This window comes from Oryzias melastigma, linkage group LG14 (genome assembly GCF_002922805.2).
Source record: "Oryzias melastigma strain HK-1 linkage group LG14, ASM292280v2, whole genome shotgun sequence".
NCBI classification, from domain to species: domain Eukaryota; kingdom Metazoa; phylum Chordata; class Actinopteri; order Beloniformes; family Adrianichthyidae; genus Oryzias; species Oryzias melastigma.
The window spans coordinates 2,587,277-2,599,308 of NC_050525.1; the positions used below are offsets into that span (position 1 = coordinate 2,587,277).

Here is a 12,032-nt window from a genome sequence, read left to right on the forward strand (position 1 = left end):
GTGTGTCAGGAGAAAAAAAAGTTGCGAACAAACGTTTTTAGATGCGTAGTGGCTCATCTTCCATTTACGGAAGAGGATTAAAAAAAAAGCCCATGAAAAATTCTGACTTTAATCTCAGAATTCTGACTTTAAAGCAGCAGCGTGCGTGTTGACACCAATTTCCATCAGTTTTTGTGCTGGTCACATCAAAAATACATTTTGTGCACCTTTGAGCGTGACCGCAAATTGGACTTTAACTTTATGTTTAATTTAATTTCAACAACAAAATCCAGTCTTGCTATAATTCGTGCGGGCAGAGCAGCAGCGTGCGTGTTGACACCAATTTCCATCAGTTTTTGTGCTGGTCACACATAAATACAAGCGAATAATAACAGCCCAAGAAAAAATGCATGCGAGTCTTCAATTTAGCTCATCGTGTCATTGCAACCTAAGTCCACAGGGGGCAGCAGACACGTGTGGAAGTGCAGCCTCAAAGTCAAAGAAGAACACGGTCAGGATTCTGTTCAGGCACATGTACGGGCAGTCGCGGTTCCTTGCGGTCCTGGAGGTGACTTTCAGCCGGCTAACAGCAGCGGGACAGTGACGTTAGCATCGACGAACATGGCTCAGGCAGTGCAGAAGTTGGTCGCTAAAGTGCCCACTCTCGTTGGCGGTAAGAAGCTCGAGGTTTTCTGTTGCTGTCGCCTCACTGTCCGTGTTTCCGTGAGTTTCGTACTTCAGCGTCTTTGCCCACACCGGCAGCCGGCACGCTCACCTTGACGCAGGCGCGTCCTGCTCGATTAAAGACGACTGAATATTTTATGTTTAATTGGACAGTTATTCCACAGACAGTTGTTTGATGTTCTTTGTCTTTCTGGCTTTGAAACTGAGCTGCACGAGAATAAAATCTGCGCTAGCATGTTAATGTTATGCTCGGTGGCTAATGCTAACTAGCACGGTTCCGAAGCAGCTCTGTCGCTTCACTGCGGTACAGAACACATTCTAGAATAAGACGTCCACTTAAAACTAACCTGTGACAAAGGGGTAAAGAAGATTTTCATAAACGATCCATGACAAAGGTCTGCAACCTAAAGAGCCATTGAGTCGATTTCTCACTGACCAAAACCCAACTGGAGCCACAAAGTCTCACTTCACCCTTTAGAAATATAATTTTTATGATGAATATAAATGAAGTGTTATCCTAAACATAAAAAGAAATTAGACTTTTTCCCAAATATGAAACAGATCACTCGACTTCCTTTCAAAATAAAACAACTCATAGTAGAACCTTCCCAATGCAGCGAATGTAGTAGAATGGTGTAATTTTAACAGTTTATTTTACCGCTTGTGCTGCATCTCAGAAATGTGTAAATCTAACAAATTAAAATGAAATTGGAGCCATTTAAAAGAGCCGTAGTGTGTTTGTTTTGCCCATGAAGTGCATTTAAAATCCTTGAATTTGTTCAAAAATAGATAATCTGCCCATTTAGTTTGACTTGTAATACATCCTGTCCTTCAACTCTATGTGAATGAGTTGTATGTAAGTGTACTTGTTTTTTGTTTTTTTTTAAACCTTTGTACTTAGCTTTTACTTTACAGTTACAGTCATTTACTAAAAATATGTTTTGTCTTTAACCAGGGAGCCACATTGGAGGGGTATAGGAGGAGCCTCAGGTTGCAGACTCCTGATCTATGACAATGATCGCTTTTCTCTCATTTCCAACAGATTTTAATCTTTAAAATTAAAGATTGGAAAAAAAAAATGTTAACAGTTTTTAAGATTACGTTTTCACTTTTGTGAATTGTTGTCTGTTGACACGTTCAATATTTTTTGAGTAATTAATGATGGCTAGTAATCAGTCAAATTCATCTGTTTTGAATCTATCCTCATAATTGCTGTGCAAAGCCGCTGATGAGGAATCTTCCTTTGAATTAGTGAAATTGTGGCACAGTAAAAGATCAAAATACAACTAAAACCTGCCTCCATTGGATTTTTTTAATAATTATATCAGACTTCCAACCTTTTTCTTTTATGCCACCAAAAAATATCCTTTTTAATCTCATACGATTTTAAAAAACAAAACCAAAAAAAAAACCCCACCCTTTTTAAACATGTGATCTTGACAGCTTCTTAAAAAACACTTTTCTAAGAAATCCAAGAAATTCATTAACCACCAACTTCTTATTAAAACGTGTTTTCCCAAATTAAACAGACGAGTAAATGAAGGGGCTGTCAGCTAGGTCATTTTTAATAATGTTGAAAAAGTATCAACCACTCACTTCTAGTATGGAATAGAGATTAATGCAATAGTTAAAAGTATAAGATATTTTGACAATCATAATGTAGATGTATGCTATCTGTTTTTCCTTTGTAATAAATATTGAATAAACAAAGATGTTTCAACTTTGACCTGTATCTATTCATGGTGAATTTTTATAAAGTGCATAAAAAAGCCAATAAAATCTTCTGCCCAATTTCAGCTTTTCATAATCATGTTTACTGTTGACTTCCACAGCCGCTGTCACCTATTCCAAACCTCGTCTTGCAACCTTCTGGTACTACGCCCGAGTGGAGCTTGTGCCCCCCTCCCCTGCTGAGATCCCCAAAGCCATCGAGGGGGCGTCCAATCTGATCAAAGCTTTCCAGTCAGGTCGCCTTGGTCAAACCACTGTGAAGGTGTGTGAGTGTGCCAGACAGTCCAGCACATGTGTGGAACCATGCATCCATCTGTTAGACTGGAAAAGAACGTGTGGTCACGCTCTCTCATGTGTCAGAGGACCTTGATGTTTTGAAAAGCAAATTTCCAAAATAAAACGGGTGCAAAAGATTCAAATATTTAGTAATAAAAACGCAAAATAAAAATGTTGACACAATTTCAGATTATTGAAGTTACAAAAAATACTCTAGAAATGTCACAACTCTAACTAACCAACTGCAAATTTCCCCAATTAAAGGCTTACAAATAGTTAATTTGGCGTGCAGAGATTACAAAAGAGAAGAAACTAATTAGATGCATTAATTTACTCGCCATGTGGTGACTAACCATGTAACTTTTACTCGTCAAAGAAGAGAAAGTGCTAGAAACTGGCAAGTGTTAATCTTGGGCCCTTCAAAATAAAAGTCTATCGTGATTAAAAACCGTTATCGTTTAATCGCCCAGCCCTAGTTAAGATTAGGATTGTGGTTATGGTTAAACCACCAAATGGTTTTGAGTGCGGCTGTGTCTGCAGCTCACCGCTCGTCCAGAGGATGGATCAAATGCAGAGAACACATTTCACACACCCAGGAGTGTGACAGCTAGGGCTGTGGATCATTGCTTAGGTGGCGATTCGATTCACAAATCGAATCACGATTCTTACTTTTTATTATAATGTTTATTGTGTATGTCTATTTACTGGATGGATGGAAATTTAAATATTTGTATTTAATCATCATTTATACCTTAATTTAGAATAGGAGGTCAGAATCAACAGAACTGGAAAAAAAACCCACAAAGATTCAGATAAAAAGAAATTTTGTTTGTTATTTTAAACATAAAATCATTGCTGTTTTTTATCATTTAACAACAGAATCTGAAAATGTTCTCCACAGTTTTCTATCCTCAAAGTTCTCCAATATTTTACGTTCTAAGCATCACATATTGGTGGAGAGCCCGTGTAAAAAATATATTTTTTTCGCAGCAGAATCAGCTGATTCACGTTGATTACATCCGCCTTTCAGCAGCGTGAGGCTGTTTCTTCAGAATAAACTGGAGTTTCGTTAATTACATCAAATGTTGAAGAGTTATCATAACCAAAAGAATGTAAACACTGGAACTAAAGCTCCGATGTTAAAGCTAATTCACTTTTCAGAAGTTATGTCTGTGAGCAGAACTTCAGTCTCAGTTTCTGAACAGAAAAAAGCTCTCGCTAGTTTTACTTTGAAAACCAGAAACTTCACCGTCACAAAGATGTGTTTACCTCCGTTGGCAGTACTGCGGCTCTTTGTTTTAGTTCGTAAACTTAAAATCCGACATTAATCTGCATTTCAGAGCAAAATACATCGTCCCCAGGTGATATTTTGATCATATTTTTCTACAATTTACTAAATTTATAAAGATCGCGAATCAGCGATCTTGGACGTCGCGAATATCCGTACTCGAATTTTCGAGAGCAGATCGTGAGTATTCGAGCACCCGGATACTCGTTACAGCCCTAGTCACAGCTAACATTGGTGTCCAACAAAATCCAGCCCTGGACGCATTTAAAACGCGTGCGGGCAAAACGGTGTGTGTCTTGGCTGCAGGTCAGATCTGTTTGGAGCTCCAGACCTACAGGTGGATTGATGCTCATGTTCTTGGTACCAACAGTTGTGACCTTTAACCTCCATCTTGTTGCTGCTGGTTTATAGTCCATTCTGGTCTTGTGCAGGTCTACAGTCTTCTCCCTTAAATCCACTGAAAGCTCTTTATGCTGCATTCACTCTGGACGCGATTTGCACTTCAAATTTGTGCGTCAGGTTCACTGCTTGACACCCCGGCTGCAGAGCAGCTGCCAGGGTTTTGCTAGACTTCATTCGTTGCCACATCATGAAAAACATGGAGGGTGTTGAGCGAGTAGCTTGGGTTTATATGTTTTGGAGCATGCCGGCGTGTCTGGGTTCTCCAGATCATTCAGTCTCTCCTGGTGAAGTGTATTTCACTCCTGACAGCCTCTTTAAGCATTACATTACCGTCTGTCTGTGGCCCAGTTTGAGACTTAACGCAAAAACGGAGAAAGAAAAGTGGATGGAAGTTCAAGATGAAAATCCTTGCATTGAGCGAACATATTTGATTTGTTTTTCCAGCCCTTTGATGGAGTCGGTAGCTGCGTTTCCATGTGCCAAAATGTCCGTGATCGAATCAAAGATCTTATTAGAATAGAGCTGTACAGATGGGCCTGAAGAACTTTATAACAAACGTTTCTATGCTCCACACGTTTGATTGTAATAAAATATTTTAACATGCACAGAACTGTCTAAAATGCTGGAAACAGTTGTAGAAGAAGAAATAGCGAGTTCCTTTTGTAAACAAAGATGCTGCATGGGGTGAGATGATCCTCTGAGCATGCTTTCATAATTATTCATAATATTTTTAAGTGACTGTTTGATCATAACTTTCTAAATCCTTACCGTCAGTGCTTTATTCTAGGTCACACGGACTGGAGGAAGGGTTGCATCTTGACAGCTCGTAAATATGTGGGAATAACATCAGCCTTTATTCTGGTGACATTAGTTCATGTGATTTCCTGTGGGGTTTCTCAGGACTGTTGGAAGCACGGAGCTCATTTCTGTATTCAAATTCCTCCTCACACGTCCTGAAGCCGTTTGAAGAGACAGTTCTCCCGGGAGACTCGGTTTTCCTGAGTTCTGACAGGTCTCTCACGCAGAGCAGCCGGACGGACTGCGGTCCGAAGCTCACACTGTAACAAAGCACCCCCACCCTCCCACTCACAGACATGAAAGCTGGGAGTCCTGCTGCTCTGGTCAGAGAAACCCTTTACCGCGGAGAGCAGCCGATCGGTTCTGTTGGTGCTCCAAAGACTGCTGTACCGTCTACGCATCACGTAAAATCCAGCGGAGTAATGACACACGATCGGAACGTGTGTTTACATGCACTACATTGGTATAATCCACGTTTCTCGATGGAAGGAGCTTTGGATCTGAAGGAGTCTGATCAGACCAGAGTATTCCGAACGGCGTGTTTACGTGACGCATTTTCATTCTGATCATGCATTCATTCCGATCCCTTGTGTCCATTCAAACCTGACGTCTCTGTAGCGCGAATCGCGGCTGGTGTGAACGCAGCATTAGAGTTTCTGATTGGACAGGTGTCTTACAGGTGATTAGTTTAAACAGGTATCTTCTACTCAGGCGACAGATTGATTTGAAGAGTGCAACCGGTCTGTGTGAACCAGAACTCCTAATGGTCACAAGGGGATCAAATTCTTATTTCCTCTACTGTAACACCTGAGAGCAGCAGATGCAGTCAGAAGTAAAAGTCCCATCATTTGTCAGGCGCCTTGATGTGTGAAATGTGTTCTGTGCATTTGACCCCTCCCCTGGGGGAGTTGTGAACTGCAGACACAGCTGCACTCATTTGGTGGTTGAACCCCTGTATCCAACCCCCTGATAACCCTAACTGCTGATGTTTAGTCGAGACTAATTTGAACGCAATGATTTTGTCTTTGCAGCCCCAAACCAAACATTTGGTTTTTGTGGTCATAATTTCACATGATTATTTAGTGATTTTTTTTTTTTTGTGATCTGGCTGTTTTGCATTTTTTATATTAACTGAATGAACAAATAATTCTAAGAAAAAATATGCAAACTATGTTGTTGTTCCACTGCCCTATTCTGAACACAAAATACTATCAAATCTACCCACTTTCTTTACCATCGTGTTATCTAAAGTAAATCAAATGATTTTAATTCTTAGGAATTTTTTTAAAATAAAAAAACTAACGTTATATTATACTATTCTCCTAGCTAATTACAAAATACTCACAATAACGTGCTGTAATCACAATAATGTGTAATGAATTGATCTGGATTAGTGCAGTTATTGGACATCCCGAATAACACTGTAAACTGTTCATTAGGAAATGGTTTAACGGGAAGGATCTGCTGTTTCATGAAGTCTAGAACTTCAGATCTAGTCTGCTGTTTCAATACAGGTGACTACTAAAATATATGCACAAAATGTTTCACAAGATACATTTTGTTCACTCACAGATGACAAATCACTCAAATGTTTGTTTTTTTTAGTCATTTGCAACTTAATCAGAAATGGTGTACTAAAAGCACTATGACACAAAAAGATCATTTTTTTAAATAAAATATTCTGAGTTATTGAGCCTCTTTGTTTGACATCAATGACTTTTTTGTAAATGATGTTAAAATACCTTATTTTTCAAAGATTCATCTCAGGTTTTGCATCACAAACATTTGTTCCTAAGAAGCTGACAGCTTGGTCTAACCAGGACAGTGGGAAATGGGAATGATGCTTTATTTCCTGTGATGTTGACATTTATTTTTCTCATGAAAGGATATGAATATTTGATGAACTAGAAAATGTGACATGAAATGTTTTGGTTTCAGGATGCTTTGAGGAACGGGCTGGTGGCCACTGAAGTCCTCATGTGGTTCTACATCGGAGAGTGCATCGGGAAAGGAGGCATAATCGGCTATGATGTCTAAGTTTTGGACTCGATGGTTGTTTTTTTTTTTTTTTTTTGAGCATTCTATGCTCAGATTCCTGTAAGAACCCTGGGAACCAATAAACACAAATTTATTGTTTGTTTTTGACCCTTTTTTGTCACATCTCTTTTGTTTTATTTTTACTATTTAAATCCACCCCCCTCCTGTTTTCCAGTTGTCTCTGCACAGCTTTCTGCTGATTGGTTAGTGAAGGTCCCTCTCTCATTGTGACTGAACTCACCTGATCCAGGTAACTGGCAACAAAAAGATGTGAAGGAAGGGCAGGGTGATAGATGTTGAGGACCAGAATTGGGCGGCTTTTCTCTAACTGAAAAGTCTGACGAGGCCTCAAAACTTTACACACGTTTAAACTCAAATCAGTTTGAAAGATTGATTTGGTTTGAGCCAAGCATAGATTGTGAAAAATACAGAATAAAACAAGTGTTTCAAACTCACTACAGAAATAATGGAATGCATTGATTAGAACATGGAAAACAAAGACACTTGTGTCACGTTTGATTCATTAAATATAGCAATTATTAGCCAAAGTCATGTTGAGTGACATTGAAAAGGAGTGGGAAGAAGTGTAAGCCTATGTGATCCCACCCCTACCAGTTGCCTCATTTCACAGTTTTTGTGATCCGGTTCTGAGCAGATGAGCTGGAACTTTATTTGTTTTTCCAAGTAGCAAAGTTGTGTGCTTGTTGACTAATTAATCTCATAAAACATTCTTTCAGGATTTCAGTAAACGGTAACATCAGTCACACATAATGTAGCAAATCTGGAATACTCATTATCTTCAGAATTTCAAATTAATCAAAAATCAAGTTTTCAACTAACAACAGAGTTATTGATTATTCTCTGAAGAATTGTCACATTTTCAGAAAAAATTAATGATTCACACAATATGTGAAAACCACTGAGAACACATAAGTACATTGATCCTGTAATCAATACTACATATTTCAGATCAAGTAAAGAAAATTAATATTGTATTGATTGTAAACTTTTCAGTAATCATCACTACATATATAACATAAAACTCAGTGATTGCATTTGAAAAATCTTTGATTATTTCATCACATTCAAGTTCAGACATTTGGATTGTGGTTGTACTTCTAGATCAGTGGAACCATGCAGAATACATGTTGGATAGTCTTTTAGGAATGTTATATCTTCAAACTAGGCAGCTATCGATTCATTTTCCAATGATTTGATTCCTATAATTCATGGTTGGTAATCCGATTCATAATGGATTTTGGTTCATTTTGAACGATCGGGTTCTCTGACCTAAAATGGGTTCAGGACATTTTTATCCAAACTTCCATCAGTGAGACTCAGAGATAAATAGCTGCTACTGAACAGAGCAGGTGAACTTTTCCAGATTATGTATTTTTTCAAGATAATAAATATGCTACAAACAAACAAGAATGAATGTCAAATACATTCACATTTTAGTTTGATAAAGTTGTTTTTCACATCAGAATGATCATTATTAGAACATTCTTTATGGTCACATGACTTTGATCAATTCAAAGACTGGAATGATGGTTGATCAGTTTCTGCTGCATCACATGTGTGTTGTCTGCTGTGATGGTCAATTTAACCTCATAGTAAAGCCAAACCAGCCACGTCTCAATCCAAATAGTAATTTTCTATATCAATACAATCAATATTATTTCATTTTGAAACAATTTTGTGATGGTTTAGGTTGATTCAAGTAAATGAACGTGTCTCAGACAGACGGATTGATTTGATGGGATCATAGGAATGGAAATCGACGAAATGTATCAATCAACCAGGAGAGGGCGCACCAGGAGATCTTTTAGGCTGCTTAGTTTGTGGTTCATTTTTGTTTTTAAAAATCTACTAATTTTGCACGTGGAAGGTTTAACCTTTGAATATAGAAGCAACTGCAAGATGCTTTCATGTCCACATTTTTATGATAAAGTCCAGACACACTTTTGAGGGTTAAACAATCCAGCCTTCACATCTTTCGTCTTTTATTAAGAACTATAAATGTAGATGTAAAAACAAGCCTTTTTCTGCATAGCAATTAAACTCTGGCAGTTCCACATTTTGGTAAACATACCTTAAATGAAGAAAGAGCTCAGTCAAGAAAAAAATAAAACCAGATCATCAGAATGACAAAATGACATTTAAACGAATATTATTGATTTAGAGGATTCTATTCAAGCTTTTGCTAGGCATGATTGTGAAGGACACGACTGATGAAATGCTATGTATTCAACATCACATTGTAGTAAAATTGGTCAATATCTGTTCATCACATTTCGGAATTTGCTGTGAAAACAAACGGATCAATTTACGATTCAGATTTTTGATATTCATGACATGAATACTTTAACACATTAAGCAGAATTATGCTCTTCTCTTGGCTTCAGCAGCTGTGTTCAGACTATCTTTATTGACAAAAGTACGACTAAAAAGTGATTTGAATATAACAGTGAGTACAGAGTAAAAAAGTGGAAACACACTGAACATTTTCGATCAGACATAATTTCATAATTGTTTGGTATGATGTTAAAATATCTGCAAAATGCATTTATTTAAAAAAGGACTGATGAGTTATCCCAAAATATGATTGGAAAAGTGTTAGCATTACTTGACGTGACAGATTTTTACAGATGTTCCAACCCCAAAACCTGGATAGAGTGGCTCATGGAAGGTGGTCTGAAACCTGTGCAGGAGGGTCATGGTGCTGCTTATGCTGTAAAAGGCCAGTACACCTGCCATGTGGTCCAGGTACACACCTATCCTGGGGGAATGGGGGCCTTGGACAGCTTTGTCCACGCGGTTGTGCCAGGCGGAGTAACCCGAGTCGGAGCAGAGGAGACTCCAGGATTTGTCGTTGTAGCCCAGCAGACACAGTGAGCCTTTGCCCTTCCTGCTGATGCTTTTGTAGGCAACCCCGATGGAGAACTCGCCGTTCCACTCGATTTCCCAGTAGAAGCGGCCTCCGGACAAGGCCTCTCGGCACAGCACCTGAGCAAAACTGTCAAACCTCTCTGGGGTTTCGGGGTAGGGCTGCAGGTCTCTGGTGCGGATGACTTTTCTGCTGCTTTCTGAGATGTACAGCTCCTTGTATGCTGTGTTGGGGTCCAGTTTCAGCTGGCAGAAGTCTGGAGAAAACAGGCCATGCATTTAGATACAATTACAGAAGATGTAAAACCAATCAAATTCAAGAAAAAGAACAGGTGCAAATGAAGAAAATTTGTTTTAAAATGACTGAAAGTTGTCCAAAAGTGGAGTAAATGTGTTCTTTAGCTACTCACATTTGACAAAATCTGCTCTGGTCTTGGGCTCTGGAGGAGGAGAGCTGTCCACCGCCGTTTCCTTGACTGAAGAAGAAGCACTTTATGAGTCCAAGCTGAGCTACTTACTACTGCTTACTTTCTTTTTTGGCACATTTTAACCACAATATAAAAATGCAATTGATTTGTTTCATCATGATATTTAGGCCCTAAAGAGCCTTCAGTCACCTCTGTTCCTCCTGTCCAGTGTTCGACTCTCTGTCTGGTAGACTGGGACCTCATTAACTGTGAAACAGAATCACATCCAGTGTTATCAGCGTGCTGCGTTCAAGTGTTGACTTGTGTTTTTTTTTGTAACCAAAGTCACACCTGATTTGGAGATTTTGAGCAGCTCCTCCCTGCCGAATTCCTCCAGGCGCTCCTTGATCTCTGCCACAGCTTTCCTGACGGCGCCGAAAGAGAAGTCTGGGTTCACCGTCACTCTGGGTATGAAGCCGTCATCAGTAGGGGTGCAGAGGTAGTTGAAGTTCTGGGGGGTGTGCACAGCTGAGCAAAGTCACAGAAAACTAAAGGCCTAAATCAGGCCCCTTAAAAACAAGTCAAAAATCCCCAACCCCACTGCAGATTTTCTGTAAGTGAGCAAAATAATCTGCCATTGGGATAAAAAAAATGCTACGAATTTGAAGAAAGTAATTCCAGTCCCTGACATGTTTCTTCAAACCAAGATCACTTTTTAAAACTTTTTAAGCTGCAAAGTTACCAAGAACTTTTTTTTTTCCTGAGACGTAAAAGATCATGAAGGTAAGTGCTGTCCACCTGTAGCTTTTACAGCAGCTGACACCAACACCCTGCTGTGTGGAGGATCTCAGCACCTGAGGGCGACTCACCTGCAGGAAGTGAATGTGGTCTTCAGTGCTGTAGAGCTGCTTCAGGCCGGACTCCTTCTTCTTCAGTTCATCAATCTCCTGCTCCAGGCGCTCGATCAAAGCCTCTGCCTGGTTGAAGGCGGCCTTCTCGTTGATGCCGATCAGCTTTGTCACCTCTGACCTCATCCTCTCGATGGAGCGAATCATGTCCTCGAACATTTTCTGGCTGTCCACCATGGCTCTTTGGGCCGAGTTCTGCTCAAAACATCGACGTGTGTGAAACATGACCTGCTGCGTCTGGATTTCGTTGGTTTACAGACGCTTAAGCCTCACCTTGAGTGAATCCACTGCTGTCTTGAGCTCCTCCAGCTCTTTCACTCTTTCCTGGCATTTCTGTCTTATCTCGCTTTGGGAGACTCCCAGAAGTTTCTGCAGAACAGAGAAGAATGGGGGGTTCGTCTGTCAGCAGGCACTCCCCTGCTGATAACTTGACAGGCCTCCTTCAGTTTATTGTCATAGTTGGCAACCGAAATGGCATTTAGGTTAATTCATATAGCAGAGGCTTTTTGGGGGTATTAGCCTCATAGTTGGCGGCTGTGGACGCGCATTCTTTCTCATCAGAATATCTGGGGAGGCCCGTTGGCATGTCTAATTCACCCCATGAAAGAAACTACTTAATTCGGCACGCTTTCATCT

At 39.7% G+C, this 12,032-nt stretch overlaps 2 protein-coding genes across 2 annotated transcripts in view; one reads left to right on the forward strand and one right to left on the reverse strand.

Annotated features, from left to right (window-relative positions):
* Nucleotides 1-464: 464 nt before the first annotated feature.
* On the forward strand, nucleotides 465-7,296 carry atp5l (ATP synthase, H+ transporting, mitochondrial F0 complex, subunit g). Its single transcript, XM_024266148.2, has 3 exons — nucleotides 465-652; nucleotides 2,496-2,656; nucleotides 7,097-7,296. The coding sequence occupies exons 1-3, from the start codon at nucleotides 601-603 to the stop codon at nucleotides 7,193-7,195; spliced, it is 312 nt and encodes a 103-aa protein (XP_024121916.1). The 5' UTR covers nucleotides 465-600; the 3' UTR covers nucleotides 7,196-7,296.
* Nucleotides 7,297-9,157: 1,861 nt separating this feature from the next.
* The window catches only part of ftr82 (finTRIM family, member 82), a 4,230-nt gene continuing 1,355 nt past the window's right edge, over nucleotides 9,158-12,032 (reverse strand). The window contains exons 2-7 of the mRNA XM_024266525.2: nucleotides 11,670-11,765; nucleotides 11,358-11,591; nucleotides 10,840-10,999; nucleotides 10,699-10,755; nucleotides 10,492-10,557; nucleotides 9,158-10,338 (exon numbers count right to left, since the gene is read on the reverse strand). Coding sequence (XP_024122293.1) covers nucleotides 9,818-10,338; nucleotides 10,492-10,557; nucleotides 10,699-10,755; nucleotides 10,840-10,999; nucleotides 11,358-11,591; nucleotides 11,670-11,765 — 1,134 coding nt within the window. The 3' untranslated portion in view covers nucleotides 9,158-9,817. The remainder of the gene's footprint in view (nucleotides 10,339-10,491; nucleotides 10,558-10,698; nucleotides 10,756-10,839; nucleotides 11,000-11,357; nucleotides 11,592-11,669; nucleotides 11,766-12,032) is intronic.